Raw genomic sequence first — 17,907 nt, forward strand, 5'->3', positions numbered from 1 at the left:
GAAGGAGAGACCTCGTCCCGTAGCCGAGGCTGGGACCCTGGGGCTGTCTGTCGCCCCTCCACCATTCCGCCGAGGAACGCTCGCGTCCAGAGCCAGCGTGGCGCGGTCACTATTAGCTGTGCAAGTGGCGACCGCCAGGGATGACCAAAGGAGAGAGCTTCCCCACACCTCTTCCTCTAAATCAATTGTTTGGTGACTTCTTAGAGCGGAGGCTACCACCTCTCTCCAGCCCTCCCTCAGGGCACCTTGCCACCTCACTGTCACCCACTCCTCCAGCCTCATTGCTCCCGCCTCCAGCTCCGCCCCGGCTCCCCATCCCGGCGCAATGGAGTTCTCAGAAGAGCGATGATTCCAGCCACAGCTGCTAACTTAGCACCCACATCCTTCCTAGGCGCAGGTCACCCCTGGCCAGCCCTTGTGAAGCTGCCGAGCCGTGGGCGTTCGGAGCCGGGTGCCGCAGCCTGGACCCGCCCGACGCGCAGAGAAGCTCGGCGGCGCCCGGGCGCCCCAAAGCTGCGCCAAGACGCTGAGTCTCGAGCCAACCAAGGAGCCTGAGCCTGGGAAAGGGGCTGCGTGGCTCGGAACGCCGCGGCTTGTGCGGACACGCGGCCACCTCCGTCACTGCGGACCCAAGCTGCGCTGATTGGCGGGAGGGTGGCTGGCCAGGACGCAGGGGGTCCGCTGCTATGTACCCGGAGCTCTTTGCTCCAGGAGCACTATGACCTGACCTGTGGGGGCCCTGGCCGGGGCTCCTGCCACTAGGCAGTCTTAAGAAAGCAGGGACCGCGGCTAAGCTCCCACCAGGGAGTCCGGGTCTTTAGGCACCGCCGCCCCTAACTGCCTCGGGCACTGGCTGCGCCCCCCTGCCCTGCGCCATGGAGCTCTCGGATGTGCGCTGTCTGAGCGGCAGCGAGGAACTCTACACCATCCACCCGACGCCCCCGGCCGGCGACGGCGGGAGCGGCTCGCGGCCGCAGCGGCTGCTGTGGCAGACGGCGGTGCGACACATCACAGAGCAGCGCTTCATCCACGGACACCGGGGCGGCGGCGGCGGCGGATCCCGGAAAACCTCGAACCCCGCGGGGAGCGCTCCCAACCACCATGCGCCGCAGCTGTCGGTGGACTCCGCGCTGCCGCTCTATTCGCTGGGCCCCGGGGACCGAGCTCACAGCACCGGAGGCACCAAAGTCTTCCCCGAACGCAGCGGGAGCGGCAGTGCGAGTGTCAGCGGAGGAGGCGGAGACCTGGGCTTCCTGCACCTTGACTGCGCCCCGAGTAACTCGGATTTCTTCCTCAATGGGGGCTACAGCTACCGAGGGGTTATTTTCCCCACCCTGCGCAACTCCTTCAAGTCTCGGGATCTGGAGCGCCTCTACCAGCGCTATTTCCTGGGCCAGAGGCGCAAATCAGAGGTGGTCATGAACGTGCTGGATGTGCTGACAAAACTAACCCTCTTGGTCCTCCACTTGAGTCTGGCCTCTGCCCCAATGGACCCACTCAAGGGCATCTTGCTGGGCTTCTTCACTGGCATCGAGGTGGTAATCTGCGCCCTCGTAGTGGTCAGGAAGGACACCACCTCGCACACGTACCTGCAATACAGCGGTGTGGTCACCTGGGTGGCCATGACCACCCAGATCCTGGCAGCGGGCCTTGGCTATGGGCTTCTGGGCGACGGCATAGGCTACGTGCTCTTCACGCTCTTCGCCACCTACAGCATGCTTCCGTTGCCACTTACCTGGGCCATCCTAGCGGGCCTGGGCACATCGCTATTACAAGTGATCCTCCAAGTGGTCATTCCTCGGCTGGCAGGCATTCCCATGAATCAGGTAACTCTGCTTGTCTTACTTCTCCCCGAGGCTCTCTTGGATTATTCATAAATAGATTACGGGGAGCTAGCCCCATCTTTCTGAGTACCCCCCCCTCCCCCGGAGCCTAGCACAGCAGCTGTGAACCTAAGAGGCTTTGAGTCCAGTGGGATGGTAACTCTCCTTGGAGCGAGTGGAAAAAATGACCTCTAAGAGTTTCTACTAGCTTTACTTTTCCACTCCGATTTTCCTCTGGCATCCAAAGTTTCTTTTTTTTTTGGCTTCACATACACACTCAGGGTCTGCAGGGCCCGGATCAGGAGATAAAGTACCTAGAATTAGATGCTCGCCCCCTTTTAAATTGTTTAACAAAGAGTCAAAGCAGGTTGTTGTAAGGGACTCTGGGATTCAGACTTGGGTTTCATTGTGACTTAGTTCTAGGTGGACCCAACCTTTGCCAAACATCTAATTACAAGTGTTCTCTCCCCACCCTACACAAAATGACAAAACCGCCTTGGGATCTCTCCTCACAGGGTCCCAACCCAGTGCTCGGAATGCACTAGTCTCAGGAGCTGAAGAGTATCAAAGGATATAGGTTTTGATTAATTGGAAAGGGTGCATTTGATGCAGATGGTTTGAAAACATTACGTGGAACCCTGTTCTCCTTGCAGCTCCTTTCTCCCCCATTTCTCCTCCCCTTTCTCATTTAACATGGATATTTGTGGGAACAAAGTTCATGTTGGCTATGGTTGAGAAGGTAGGCAAATACTCTTGTGAAGATTCACTAAGGTCAACTGATAAATTAGTGGCCTGCCATTTTGTTTACCAGATTATCTGGTAGGTAGGGGCTGAGTGTGGGGCTTCCTAGTAAGGAGGGAAGCACTAATGGAAGTGATTAGGGTAGAAAAAATTACTATGAGGTGTTCATCCGGGGAAGATGTTGCATATGCTCCTGCTGTGAGCTTAGCCTGTTACTTTTGTTGCATTAAACCCTAAAACTCCTCTGCCTTGGGGTTGAATTTGAACAACTAATTCTGAGAAACAATGAGTGCTGTTAAAGGGCTCCATCCATTATTGACTTCTGGAGTTCAACTGGATTTGGGGTTCTGTCTCCTTGGCTCTCTGTCCATTTGCTCAGGGGACGTATCTGGTTGGCTATTTTTACTGTGTTTCCTACGAATAAAGCAAAGACTATCTAAAGTCAAGCATTGAAATGAAGAGATAAGAGCCTGGCTAAAAGCTAGGTGGCTGAACTTTTCCTTATTAAAGTTAATAGTGAGTTTCACCTCAGTATCATCACAAGTATTAGCTGCTTGACACAAAGTCAAGGTTCAATAGGGGAAGAAAGAATCCTATTCTTTGTTTGGGATTGTATAATGCTGTAGAGCAACTGTTTCCCCGTGTTGTGTACACACCGATCTGAAACCTCCAAGCATTCTTATTCTTTTTGCAATTTATTGTTTATATTTAGATTACAGTGTGTCTAGTCTTTCTTTGATGTTCCTCCTCCCTTTTCCTCTCACATAGTCTGTTTTCTCCTGCTCTTCTTCTCTTTTGTGCAATCCTAACCTCCCTTAGCTGTTTCCACAATATATCGTAGTTCCTGGCTGTGTGCAGCAAGTTCTTCAAGCAGTTGTCTTTCTGGGTGCACATTACTAAAAGGCATCACCAAGCAAATTGGAGTAGCATTTAGCAGAACACATCCTAAGTGTCAAATTATGAATATCTTCAAAGTTCTAAGTTTAGACATTTTTTTTCTTGCCAAATGAATCCAGAAAGTAAATTTTGGATCCATATTTGTTTTATACTCTACACTCAAATACTACCAGATGGGAGAAATTAAAAATAATCCCCAATATCTTCTCACTCCCACCCCATCATCAACAGTCCTCCACGATGAAAATCAAGGAATTGGTGCTTGCACACCAAACCCAGGTAGTTCTGTTTGGGGTGAACTATCAGTTTAGTAGGTTAAATCACCTTTCACCAAACTGAAGGGACCTGGGCCAAAGCGCTCTCCCCTCACCCTAGGTGCTGAAAGAGCTTTTAAACGTTTAGCTTTGGTGCCCCCTACAGGTTTAAATTTCTCTCCTAGACCTTGCCAATGGATGAAGTGGAGTTACCCTTAAAAAAAGAAATCTGTAAGTTTCAAAAATTGGGTGCATTTTTTTTTTCTGTTTTGTAGAATACAAGCTGTGCTTAATATCTCTCAGCGCAATTTTAGTGAGATTCTAACTTCTCACTACAGCATGCTTCATCATTTCAGCCAGCTGTTGCTTCACTCTTATTTTTCTCTGTCTTTCTGATGTCTCAAGATATGCCCTACTTCTGAGTCTTTGCGCATGCTCTCTAGAGCCATTTGTCCCCGTCCTTGTAAGACTGGCACATTCCACTCAGCCAGACTCACAGAAGTCACTGTCTCCAGTACATGGCTTCCATCTCTCCAGAACACAGATTATCTGAAATTACCTGACTTAAAAAAAAAAATTGTGTTTCTCTGTGAAGGTCTCATGCTTACAAGAATGTAAAACTTAAATAGAAAGTTACTTTTAGTTACTACTTTATTCTTAGCAGTTGACGAGTGACAGACATAGGATAGGCATCCAGTGAAATTCACCAGGTCAGTAAGACTACTGACCATCTTTGCAATATTCAAAGACGTATGAGGCATTGATGAAAGGCTTCAACACACTCATACATGAAGGTGCACATGCAACTAAGTGAAAAGACAGGCTTTATCCCTGAGAACCCCTTGAAGCAATCAAAGTAGAATTCCTTACATCTCTGCAACATTTTACTTATAACAAAGTGACTTTGTGGGTGTTACCAACTCTAATGATGAGTATGTGATGCCATCCTTCCTTTTCATTTCCAAGTAAAAATGACAGATTCATGGAAACAAAGGGGCATCCTGGAGACCAGAAGCCAACAAGAGGTGAGAACAAATCAAGGCTACAAAGCCAGCCGTTCCTCAGTAAGCATTCAGGGGTCATTCTTCTGAACACGTGTGCATATGAGATGTTCAAGAGTGATAAATACCTGTTTCACTATTCAAGAGAATAATAGCACACATAGTACATGAATGAGCATTCAGTGAAAAAGCCCAGAGGAAATTATGAGAGGAAAAAATGCCAGAATTGTTGGGCACAAATTCATTGTAATGAATTCATCATTCTGCTCAGCTGGATACAAATTTGTCAATGGAAGCCATAAACCTTCCAGTATCATCTCTCTCCATTAATCTTAATTCCCTTGAAGAGGATGGCTCAGGTTTAACATAGCATTTTCAAGAACCAAGGAGCCACAATGAAAATAGAGTGTCAAGACACCTTGCCAGCTGTTTCCCTTCACTGAAAATGACATTTTCAAAAGGAACAAACGAGCCAGTGATTGCCTTTCCTTAATGCAAGCTATGAGTACCTGCTTTTCTTCTTTTCTCTCCCCAAAGAGATTATTTCTGTGCATTGAATGGGCAGCATCCGTGCTTCAAGCCCCCGCAGCCCCTCTAGATGAGGACACAACTCCTTTGCAACTTGTTCTCCTCGGTAGATAGGAAATGGACCCTGAAAGGGACCACCCTGGAGGCACCGCTCAGCAAAGAGATAGTTTGTGTCCTCACTGCTCAATTAACAGACTAACATCCCTCTCCCACTCCAACAAAACAAAGTGTCTTCCAAGGAAGGTAGGATTGCCCACACATTTCCTGAGTCAAGTAATAGTAGAAATATTGTTGGACCTTCAGAAGATGCTAAATCAAGTTGAAATTGCTCTTTTCATTTTGCTCCTACAATTCTCAGCCATAGGTAACACACATGGGCTGCATTACTCTTCTCTTGGGAAGTTTCACCCAATTTAACTGAAGTCAGCTTCGTGTATGTGGTTCAAATCAGTATAGGAATGCCTCGGCCAGACTCTCTCTAAGATATTGACATTTTTCCCATGTTTCAAGCCAGTTTTTTAAACTGACAATTCAAGCTATGCATCAGAAAATCCATGAACAGGTGGCATTATATGCATAAAGAAAATATCAACAATAAGGTTATATCTGCTGGGTTCTTTCACAAAGCAGAGAAATCCTAAGCACTACATGCTATAATTGGCATTTTATTCTATTTTAATTGCAAGTGACAATAATATGAGCCACCTAACATTTGAAACTCATCTTGTTCTCATTCTTCAGCTCATTAGTGATAGCATGGTGGAAATCATTTAGTTATTGGAAAACTGAGAGCAGTAATATTTAACCAGAAAGATTGCTGCATTGTGCCTCCCTCTTGAGGATCCTAAAATGTTACAGCTAGTGGCTAATTAGTCTTCAGTGCCTCTTGGTAAGGCGGATAAGCAGAAGTGTCAGAGTGGAGGTAATTTCTCCAAGATCACTCACTCTACAAGTAAAGGCAGCCACGTATGCAAATCCAGGTTAGTCAGCTCTCAAGGTCATGCCATCAGATTTGGATTTCCCATGCAACATTTCCTTTCCTGTCTTCCATATAGCCCATCAAAAAGCAGACACTGCAGACAAAAAAGCTAATTAATGATCCTTAAAGTTGAGTAATCATGCAGGCCAGTTGGCCTATTTGTCTAGTAACCTATCCTATAGAACTCACAATTTTTATATATACTAGGTAAAACAGCACTCTATTTTATGAGCAGCTTGGGGTTAAGAGAAAAGCAGACCCTGTATGTGGCTTAAATATATGTTTCTGGTAAGTTCAATGAAGGATTGGCTTCACAGTAAAAATAAAGCAGGATAATAGAATTAGAAGATCTCTCTCCTCCTTGTAAAACTTAAACATAAGGGTATGATGTCATATGTCCTTTGTGTTCATCTTTGTAGCTAACTCAAATCAAATAAAGAGATCCTATGACTACTTAATGTACAATAAATGACATGTAGCTTAAACCACTCCCATTTGGCAGTTGGTATGAAGGTAGACATTCACTGCAGAACATACAGTGACCCATTAAGTGAAGATGGCTGGGCTACAACTTAATGCACCTCACTAGGTACTGTGTGCATTTTAAATCCCATATGCCTCCATTTCTGTACATTCTTTTAGAAAATTCATATACGCTTTAAACAATAATTACAACTCCAAGTATGCCTGAGAAAAATACCTTTCAAAAACAGATTTGAGTGTCAACCTTCCCAAGAGGTTGCTCTAAATGACAGGAAATGGAGATATTAGTCTCTCTTCCTAATGAAAAAAATACCAGAGCATTGTCCTTTTTCTTTATTTATTTTTCTTTCTTTTGATTGTTTGTTTCTGTGTGTCTGCACAGGCAGACAAGGGGGTTTGTAAAAGATTTTACATGAGTTTTATGACTGCTGGTCCCTTAGTCCTTGCCTGCGGACATCTTTGCCTGAGAGTTGCAAATAGGTTTGGTGTCTCTGTAGAGAAGGTTATAAATGGATTGTGTGGTGTGTGCTTTGCAAGATTGAATTATGAATTTGTTTCCTTCGTATCTCGTTCTATCACCTGATTGGCATCAGTGGACCTGAGTGTCATCAGATTAGAACTGGGAAGACGGGGTGGGGCTGTGATGCTGAGCAGCAGCTGCAATGTCGTGCTAAGTAGAACGAATGCATTAGTCATATTTACACTTTGATGACTGATGGCACTTTAAGAGCTCATCAAAAATAAGTGAAATGAAGCATCAAAAGAAAAAGATTTAAGGAGGGAAAGCAATTTATCCCGAACTCAGTGTTGCTGCTAGCAGCATGTCATCAGAAGACACTACCATGATCATCCAATATACTTCATTGCCAGCTAAATATTTCTTGGGATACTAATTTATTCATTTCACAAGTAGGCCTATTTATGTTGATCCTATATGTATTTATTTACAGAACATAGAAGACATTTTCAATATTCATCCCAAACCTTTCTTTTCATCAGTGACAGGACATAATATTGCTGCGCTGAGATACCAGCAGACTCAGGAAACTCATTTGGGCAGCATGATCAGTTCACTGGACAGATGACTTCTGAAGCATACTAATGGCTCTTTTTCTGGAATTGAAGTAAGGGAACCCAAAGTTTGACAGCAGCATTGAACACTGGAGAATGTCTATGACACATGAGTCTGGGCGTCAGTTGGCCAGATAATGGGTTATGTAAATAATATCTCCCCTGGGATCATCTTGGGGCCAGAGAACAGGGATGCTGCTTTTGTCCAATACCAGAGCAGGGAAGCCAATGTCCTCTATCATGTGCTTCCCTAGGAAATGAAATTGAATTTATACACTCAAATGAGATCTTGTGAGTTTTGTTTGTGAAGGACTATTTTAGGAAGTCAGGTCATTTAAGCAGCAGTTGGAAAGCCAGCTTTTCTCACTGCAAGATTTTTCAGTCAGCCCCGTGGGGTAGAGGGAAAATGCAGAGTGGATTAATTAACCATGGAGATGCCAGACAGCCTATAGGAGGCCCAGCCACAGCCTGGTCAAAATGAAAGCCATTGTCCTAGCAAATGCCTCCACGTGACCACCTTGCCAACAAATGAACTGAACTTACAACATGTAATCAGGTAAATCTGCTTGCGCTCCTTCTTCAGTATCTCTGCACAGGGCCTAAATACATGCCTGCAATTGATTTTCATTTACCTACATTATACACTTTAATATGTGTCAATCTTAAACATCCATTAGTTACAGGTTTTTTTCTTTTCTATCCCTCTTACTCCACTTCTTGCATTATATGCCTCAGCTCTTCTGTTACAAATGGAAACATATCTTTATAGCACAAAACTCTGCCAAATCATGAGATTAAGAAATTACTCTTGGTAATGATATAAACTAAATATAAAAAACTCAAAATGTTTTGAGGTGTCTTTTGAAATACGTGGACTGCCATCTATATATAAAGTGCAAATCTATGTACAATTTTCACCTGAAAACAAAAGCTATATTCACTTCATTTTGTAAACAACACATCTTTGTTCTGTGCCAGCTGGTTTTCCAGTTGACTGGAGTTAAACTGTTTCAGACTTTTCCTTTCATTGGTGTGTGTGTGTGTGTGTGTGTGTGTGTGTGTGTGTGTGTGTGTGTGTGGTGTGTGCATGCTTACAGGCAGAATGAATAGGATTGCTTATAAAATAGAGACTATTCAAGAATAGCTAATACCTAATTAAAGCACAAATTTTTCCTCAACTCAGAACATAAGAAATGCAGCAAAAAAAAATTAACAGGACAGCAGATAGAAATAAATATAAAATATTGCTGCTCAAATCCTTGAGGGTAGATGGGTATATAGTAATAGTTCTCAAATATTTGGGATTCTGCCATGACAGAAACTTGTTATTTTATGTGTACCTCTTATGGGATGTAATCAAGACCAGTGAGTGGATGGATGGCCAAGAGAAAGGTGAGTCTTTGTAACTCAGGAAATTGTTTCTTTTTTAAAAAACAACAAGCCCCTTCTCATGAGGATTATTCAAAGGAAGGTCTATCTACAGCAAACCATCAAGGGGTCATAACGGAGATCCCATATAGGGTCACCTTTGCCTCCAGATCAGTTGAAAGTCACTGGTCACATCTGCAAGCAGTTGTGATTAGTTTGCATTCAGAAAAAAGATAAAATAAAAATCAAAGGGACAACGGTCAAGAGATCTTTAAGGTAAAGGGACAATGTTAACCAAATCTTCCCTTTTAAGTATTCCTCTGAGAACCCTGTTTAAAAGGCCTATTTATGTTTTAGGTACCAGCATTATTGGGATATATGACTACTCAATCTGAAAAGAAAGAAAAAGAAGAAGAAGGCAACAAATACAGAGTCAGTAAATTGTTCTGGCCTGCTGCATTCCAGGCCCTAGAACACAGCTGAGTGCTAAACTGACCAGGTTATTGCTAGTGGAACGGATAATATGAATAGACTTGGAAAACTAGCTTTGTGATTGTAGTACTGAGGCATGGAAGTTTGCTCCTGGTGACCAAAATGCATCTGGAGGACAGGGTTCAATAAATACACAAATTCAGATTTTGCCTTTTTTTTTTTCCTTTTAAACTGTAGATCTGTAAAGTTTGAATCCTTTCTTAGGAGTTAGGGCAAAGGAACATTCAGGTTCTAGAAGAATTAGTGGATATGGCCCTTCCTTCCTGCGAAGAGACTCTAAAGGACACTAGAGGCCGACTCAGAGGCCAGTTATTTAAGCATCACCTGACACAAACTGAATATATCCCATGTCTGGAGAGCAGAGAACATAGCAGGAACAAGTGTCTGTCTCATGCTGGGCAAAGTCAGGCTTCTCAGTAGTTCTGGGAATTCTTAGTCATTCTGTTCATAGCGATCCCACTATCACCTAAGCAGCCTACCTGAGGATACAGACACCCCATCACCATAGAAGGCAGGGCTGACGGAAGCTTTGGCAACGTTCATGTCTGTTCTTGCCACATGGCTGTACCCCACACTTTAGTCTGTGGCAGCAACGTAATAATATCTCCCTGTGCCCACCTGGCTGTCAGCCCATGGAGGTCAACCACTGGATTGCATTCATCTTTGTGTCTCTAACACTAGCAAGGCATGTCACAAAGGAAAACTCTGGACACCACACTGTGAAAGAACAGAACAAGTGATAACAACTTAAGCACGTATTTTCCACAAAATCACGCAGTCAACAGGGAAGGAGAGCAATCAGGTTTACTAATACAGGCAAAAATGCATCAGAAATCATGCCGTGATATACTTTGAACAAAGAACATCAACTTCAGTTTTTACCGCACATATGCTAATGAAGGTGTTGGTTAATATAAAGGTAAATTCAATTAATTATCCATGCTATTTTATTAAAAATTGATGCAGGAACTGGACGTGGTGACACACGCCTTTAATCCCAGCACTTGGGAGACAGAAGTAGAATGATCACTGAGTTCGAGGCCACCCTGAGAGTACATAGTGAATTCCAGGTCAGCCTGGACTAGAGTGAAACCCCACCTCAAAAACCAAAATAAATAAATTAATTAATTAACTAATTAATTAATTTAAAAAATTGATGCAGGGAGAAGGGGAGGCATTCTCTTCTGGGCCATAGCCACTAGTAAAGTATGAGAAGAAGAAATATCTGAGTGAGGTTAAGGGGGGATAAAGGAGGACAATGTGGGCTGCAAATGATCAAAATGTAATCATGCATATAAATGTCAAACAAAAATAAAAATATAATCACATGTATATTGAATATATAATTGCAGAAAAAAATGTATACATAATTTTACAGAATTGAATTGTCCATTCCTGAAAATTTTTGAATGAATCATACCCATTTGGTCAAAGCAGAATTAAAATACTAACAAAGTGATCATCCTTAACTCTTTGTTTTCTGCTCTTTGATATCCTGACTCTAAATCCTAGGGCTCTCATCCATTCATTGGTTCATGGTACACTTGAAATCCTTGCTTCAAAAAAATATTTATTTTTATTGAGAACTTTAGTATATGAACATATTGCATATTGGTCATACTTGCATTGAGTTATACTTTTATCTTTCCTCTCCCCATCACCAATCCATTGAGGGTCTTCCTCAGTGTGGTTATTGATTTTAACTGAGGGGTCTTTAATGCACCTGCAAGTTTTTGTAAGGGACAATGCCTCAGTATATCCCTTCCCACTCTATGTCTCTTACATTCTTTCCGTTCTCACTGCCATAATATTCCCTGAGCATTGGAGGATGTATTATATGTCCCCTTTAATGACTAGTTCTGTGCAGCCTCTGATTTTCTGCTTTGATGAATTTGAGTCTCTTCCAGTGACTACCACCATCTCCCTGGAGGATGCTCTCAGGCTAGCACTCATTTAATCCACCATGTCCTCTGTGATGTTTCTTGGGCCCTGAGGGGTAGGGGGCTGTCATAGAGATGACTTGATTTGACATGTCAGTGGTAACCTTCCTGATGCATGCTCACTGTTCACCATGTGGCTCAGGGCAGGAGGTGTTCCCGCCTTCCTAGCTAGGTCTCATACTACCGTATGCAAGGCTATTCTGCCTCAGTGGTCAGGAAAGAGAGCTGAACAAATCAGGGTAACTTCACTGAGCACCAAAACTACATGAGGGTTTTCTCTGGCTTAAACTCCATCGTAGAAAGATCAGGTTGTATCCCGACTGGGCTCGTGTGTCTGTAGAGTGTCACAGTAAAGACTAAAACCTGGACCCACTGAAATTCACTGAACGTCTCCTAGAAGGTTATGGGAGAGTATTCTGTCTTTAGTTCTGTGAAGTACTGTCCTCTTTACCTCACTTTTTCTACTTTCAATTACTTCAAGAAACAAAATCAATGATAGCAAGCTTTTTTGCTTCTAAACTCAAAGTCAAACACCCCCACATTCCCTAGTGAGCCTTCCTGGCCCGCCGGCGGGCAGCTCCCTCGGGCTCCAGGCTCCAGGTGGTCACCAATCAATAGATACCAAGCCTTGCCTTTTCTGTTTATGAGGGAGAGACATTGTCCTTGTCTCTTATGGAGTGAATAATGACATCATATGAGCTCTTGGGACCCTGCCCAAGTTGTCTCAGCCAGAGAGAAACTGTGCCAATGGACAGTTAGAGATATTTTTGAAACCATGTAAGTACATTTCCTTAAAAACATAGAAACCACAAGTTCTCATCCTATTTTTGCTATGTTTTTTTTTTTTTTTTTTTTTCTCAGTGGCTTTGGCTAAAGGAATGGCTTGAACTACTTTGGGGCTAATTTTTCCTCATGTCTAAAAGGCTGTATTATTATAAAGGGATTCTTGACACCCTTTTCTGGTGGCATCACCACTTACTTCTCTGTCTCATGCTACCCTGTCCTTGATTTCTATGTCTCTTTTTACAACTGGGCCATGAGCTTTAGTGTCAAGGATGGCACCAGGGTTACTGTTGAGCGTCCTTTACATTGTCTAGAGCCCGTCACAAACCCTTCCTCTTCAGGTTTCTTCAGGACTAGCTCTCTAATTCACCTCTCTGATGTTGGAACCCCTCGACTTTCACATACTTAGTCCTTTATCTCACTCTATGTCTGAATAATCGCACATCTCCCTCCTTGGCGTGAGGCTCGCCCCTTGCTATTTGTCTTCAATCAGTCTTCCTCACTAGGTCTGAAACCAGGCCTTCTTAGGGACCTCTAGGACACCCCTATTGGCATGTTCTCCAGGCTGCTTAACCTCAGCAAGTCAGTCATGAGCTCCCCCCCACCCAACACCCGTATGAAACTGATACACTGGCCTCCCACCGCTGGGGTCTACCCACAGCTCTCGATCCTATTCTTTCTATTCTAATACAGTCTCTGAGATCCACTATTTCTCAAATATTTTTATGTCTTGTTTGTGGCTTATAGGCAATGAACATTTATTTCTCACATTACCAGAGAACGGGAAAATCCGAAAGTCAAGAAATGGCAGAATATCTAAAAAGGGTCTGCTGCTTAGTTTACATGTCTACCCTCTTCCTGTGTCATCCTGGGCTCAAAAAAGACAAGGCAGCTGTCCAATAAAAACACTTATCCCAACTGGGCGTGGTGGCACACGCCTTTAATCCCAGCACTCGGGAGGCAGAGGTAGGAGGATCGCCAAGAGTTCGAGGCCACCCTGAGACTACAACTACATAGTGAATTCCAGGTCAGCCTGAGCCAGAGTGAGACCCTACGTCGAAAAACCAAAAAAAAAAAAAAAAAAAGACACATCCCACTCATGATGTAATATCCTCCTAAAAGCTTTACTTCCTTGGGGTTTAGTAAGTAAAATATGAATTTAGAGGGTATGTAAACATTTATACCATCGCAGCATTTTTCCATCACTCACCAATCCTTTCCTTCACTTAGTGTTTCATATGAAAAAAAAAAAAAAAGTGGACTACAAAGACGTGTTGGGTGAAAGAAGTAGCGATACTGTGGTAAGGAAACCAAGACAGGATCCTGTTAATAAAGAGATAATCATCTTAGTCCAGAGGCAGCCATCAACTAAATAATGACTTTGGAAAAGTGAATGTCTCCAAATGGAGTTGAGTGCAGGGAAAGCAGGTTGGGGCATGACTAGGTGGAGGAAAATGAAGCATTATTTTGCATAGATTTAAAAAATGCCTACTCCCAGGAGCTGACCTTGTGATTCTGAGAGGATGTGATTCTTAGTTGTACTCTGGGAAGGTAACTTGGCTCATCTATTTAAAAGGAAATTTCGACTAGTACTTTTACATTGAGACGTTAATATATGAACATACTATAAGTAGATCATATACCTGTCCCTTTATCCTCTTTTCTCCCTCCCATCCCTTCCCCCATTCCACTGAAGACTCTCCTCTGCCTAGGTAGTCCTTCCTCAGCTTTGTTGTCTCATTCCCTTGTCTTCCCTGATATTCCTTGTCAAAATGTTGATGGGCTCAGCGCAGTGCAGGACTTGAAGGAACATTGAGAACCACTGTGAGGTCATGAATGCACCAGTTGGCTCATGTCAGGAGGACAGTGTCCAAAAGTACTCCTTCCCACCCTAGCCCCCTTAGATTCTTTCAGCCCCCTCTGATACAATGTTTCATAATCCTTGGCGGCCAGTATTTTAACACCATTCTTACTTTGTAAAGGAGGAAGAAGAACTCACAGGGAATTCCTATGAATTGGAACTATGTTCTCCTTATTTGTTTTTACTATTAACCTATGTGTTCAAAAAATGATGGAATACTCATATAAGCACTGACTGGTCTTGTTGCTTTCCATTTCATAGATGAGGATTTTGAGCTTAGAGAAACTGCATCATTTTCCTCTGGTCCTGTAACTAATAAAAGATTCCAATACACAGTTTTCCAATTCCAAAGCCACCCTCTGGGTTGGCAGGTCTGTTGTGGCCACTTTGTCACAATTAACTGTGTGTTATTTACTTCATGGGCAATGAATTAAAGTAACAAAGAAAAATTAGACCAACATTTGTATTCCAATGTTTATAACAATATTTATTGGTCTGTGGAGGCAGGAAGATGCTACCTGGTATTAACAACAATACCTGAAGAGCTTGTGAGATATCTCAGTAAAGTGCCTATTACACAAGTTTGAGGATCCATTGAAAAGCCAGGCATTCACCATGTGCTTGAGACCTCAACCCTGGGGAGGCAGAGACAGTGGGATCCCTGGACGTCAAGAGCTAGCTAGTCTAGACTGATCAGTGAGCTACAGATTCGGTAAGAGAACTTGTCTCAGCAAATAAGGTGGAGAATTATAGAGGATGATACAACACCTGAAGTTTAAAAACTCTAGCCTCCATAAGTACATGTGCACACAAACACACACAAATATGCATAAAACATACATGTATAACACACACACACACACCAAAAAAAAGAGCATCAGAAAAATCATAAAAAGAGCAAGCTTGGAGTTTGGCATTTAACACAGTACAGTCGTGTACTCACCAAGCAACCTTCCTTTGCATCCTGCACAGCCCAAAATTCTAACACAATGATATGATTTCCAAGTTTCTTCACAGTGCTCAAACGTTTAACTTGCATGTGTAATATCTAGTGTGAATGTGGGGAGTTATGTACCACCCTGAGTTATTTGATTTCCTACATGGGATGATGATAAATCTTACAAAAATTAGACTTCCTCAAATGTCTTTCATCTTTGATATTCTTTAGGAGAAAATTATAAGAAATGATGGAGCAAAGAGTGACAGAGTCACGTACTAGATGCTTTTTTATTTAATTTCTCCTGGTGGTTTAATTACATTGATCCTGTTAGTTGTGAAAATCATGTGTCATTTAAGCATTTGATTTGTTGTGAAGGAGCTAGTGATGGTGACGTTTGACAGATAATTGTTTCTTTTGAATATCTGATTAATGACTTCATGGCACTTGTCACAATTGCCTATCTGACTGTCTCAAAGTGTGCATGTTAGCTGGAATCAACAAGCCATTTTGTGTCCACATTATTCAGCAGTGATTGATATGCTGCTTATACAGCCTGAATATCTATCTCTGAGAGCCTGGCTTTTCTCCTCTTATTGGACTCTAGGCCCCAGGAAATGGGCAAGGTGGCCTTGAAGCACTCATTTAATCCTGGAGTGGCTTAGGCACTTCGTCAGATTCCTTCTGTCAAAATGTCTCCCCTTATAGAGGAATTAATGAATAAGAAAGGGTTTAGAACCAATGAAGGCAGTTATCAAGCTCTGCATGATGTTATCATTGCTGTAACAAAGATATGTCTGATGTGACTTCACAGCAACAGGAGACCCATGCTCTGCCATTGGCATGAAACTCTGCCCAACCAAGGACAGCAGGTGAATCCACCTGTCAGTCACCTGAACAGTAGATAAAAGAAACAGGAGGGCTGTGGCACCAAGATTACTGCACCATAGAAACCAGGCTCATACCACAGGGTGAGAAGAAAGTCACTAAATACCAAGTGATGCTCTTCAGCATTCCTTACATGCACAAAATCCAAGTCATGAGGACTCCTCCTAGAATATTATTTTATCAATAAGTATTTTTTATTTATTAGAGAGAGCAACACAGATGGAGTGTGGGCGCACTAGGGCCTCTACTACTGAAACAAAACCCAGACTCATGCTCACTTTGTGTATTTGGCTTTATGTGAGTACCAGGAAATCAAACCCAGCCTGGCCTGCTTTGCAAACAAGCACCTTTAACCACTAAGCAACCTCTTTGTCCTAGAGTATTCTTGTAAAGAAGGGAAACCAATTTGCCACTGTTAATGGCATGTCTTTCTATATCTCTCCACTTGAAAGTCTTTTTGTATGTAAAGCCAATGTTTTAGAAGGCACATAACAATTTTCCACTTGGGCTGGAGAGATGGTTTAGTGGTTAAATGCTTGCCTGTGAAGCCTAAGGACCCTGGTTCAAGGCTCCATTCCCAGGACCCACGTTAGCCAGATACACAAGGGGGCACACATGTCTGGAGTTCCTTTGCAGTGTCTGGAGGCCCTGGCGCACCCATTCTCTCTCTCTCTCTCTGCCTCTTTCTCTCTCTGTCTGTCACTCTCAAATAAATAAATAAAAATGAAAAAAACTCCACTTAATATGTTGCACAAAAGATCCTACTAGCCATCAGTTCTAGGTCACTGGATGGAAGACTTAGCTTCAATGTTCCTAAAAAGAGAGTAGAACGTACTCACATTTGGCAATTTCTTTCTGGTGTTTTGTTGTTGTTGCTGGGTTTTTTTTTTGTTGTTTTTTTTTTTTTTGAGGTTAGTATGCATCAGAGCAATAAATGGTCCTCTAAGGGGCAGGGGATTAATTATCATTTGTATGCGTACATGTGTATTCATGTGTCTGGTAGTGGGGCAGGAGAAGCTTGAAGTAGAACAGACTCTTAGAAAGGAAATCCAGACTTAGAAGATTTTGATGACTCCACAGTTCTCCATCTTTCTTCAAGACCAGTGTAGTAAATCCACCAAATGTAAAAAGGGGGAAATAAACACTTAATTTATTCAGATAGGAAGATCAAACCTTTACTTCTACCTGCTAGCATAATGAATTTCCCTCTTTCTGGCTTTTACATAGGAAAGTAGTCCAGACATAGTAGCCCATATGACTCCAAATTACCCTGAATTGTTCAAGCTTGTGCTTTAGAATTATAATATACTTGAGGACACAAGGTCTGTGTACCTGGTCACATTTCAGGACCTGTCCTCTGCCTGACAAAATGCATTGTCCCTTCTTTTTTTGCAAATAGAACTAAGATTTCATCCTGGGAGTTAATGTGTACATCTGCATCACTGGACGATTTTGGAAGCCATTGTTAAAAAAAAAATGCCTGATCCACCAGACCTACTCACCTTTTTAATAGTTTTGCCCCATCTCACCCTTTTGGTCCATCATTATGTCTAGAAAGCAGATACCATGATACACTCAGCATCTATATTTGCCAGGAGGAAGGACAGAGCCACACAGAAAAGACAGAAGGCAAAGAACTCTTAGGATGCTGTTTGTATGATTCTGCCACCATACCAACACACAGTGTGGATCCTAGAGTGTGTTCACCAGCTTGTTTGGTTTTGAGACAGGGTGTTATTGTGTAGCCACTACTAGCCACAGCCTCATTATATAGCCCAGGCTGGTCCAGTGGTCTCAATCCTCTGGCCCAGCCTTGAGTCCTGAGCATCCAAGTGTGTGCCACCATGTCCAATTCCTAGAC

General features: G+C 43.1%; 1 protein-coding gene across 3 annotated transcripts in view; it reads left to right on the forward strand.

The window, feature by feature from the left end:
- The first annotated feature begins 586 nt into the window (after positions 1–586).
- The window catches only part of Adcy8 (adenylate cyclase 8), a 229,597-nt gene continuing 212,276 nt past the window's right edge, over positions 587–17,907 (forward strand). For all 3 annotated transcript variants that reach the window (XM_004656171.3, XM_045143768.1, XM_012948266.2), the window contains exon 1: positions 587–1,826. In XM_004656171.3, the coding sequence (XP_004656228.1) occupies positions 876–1,826 (951 nt within the window). In that variant the 5' untranslated portion in view covers positions 587–875. The remainder of the gene's footprint in view (positions 1,827–17,907) is intronic.

Source organism: Jaculus jaculus, chromosome 2 (genome assembly GCF_020740685.1).
Source record: "Jaculus jaculus isolate mJacJac1 chromosome 2, mJacJac1.mat.Y.cur, whole genome shotgun sequence".
In the NCBI taxonomy this organism is placed as follows: domain Eukaryota; kingdom Metazoa; phylum Chordata; class Mammalia; order Rodentia; family Dipodidae; genus Jaculus; species Jaculus jaculus.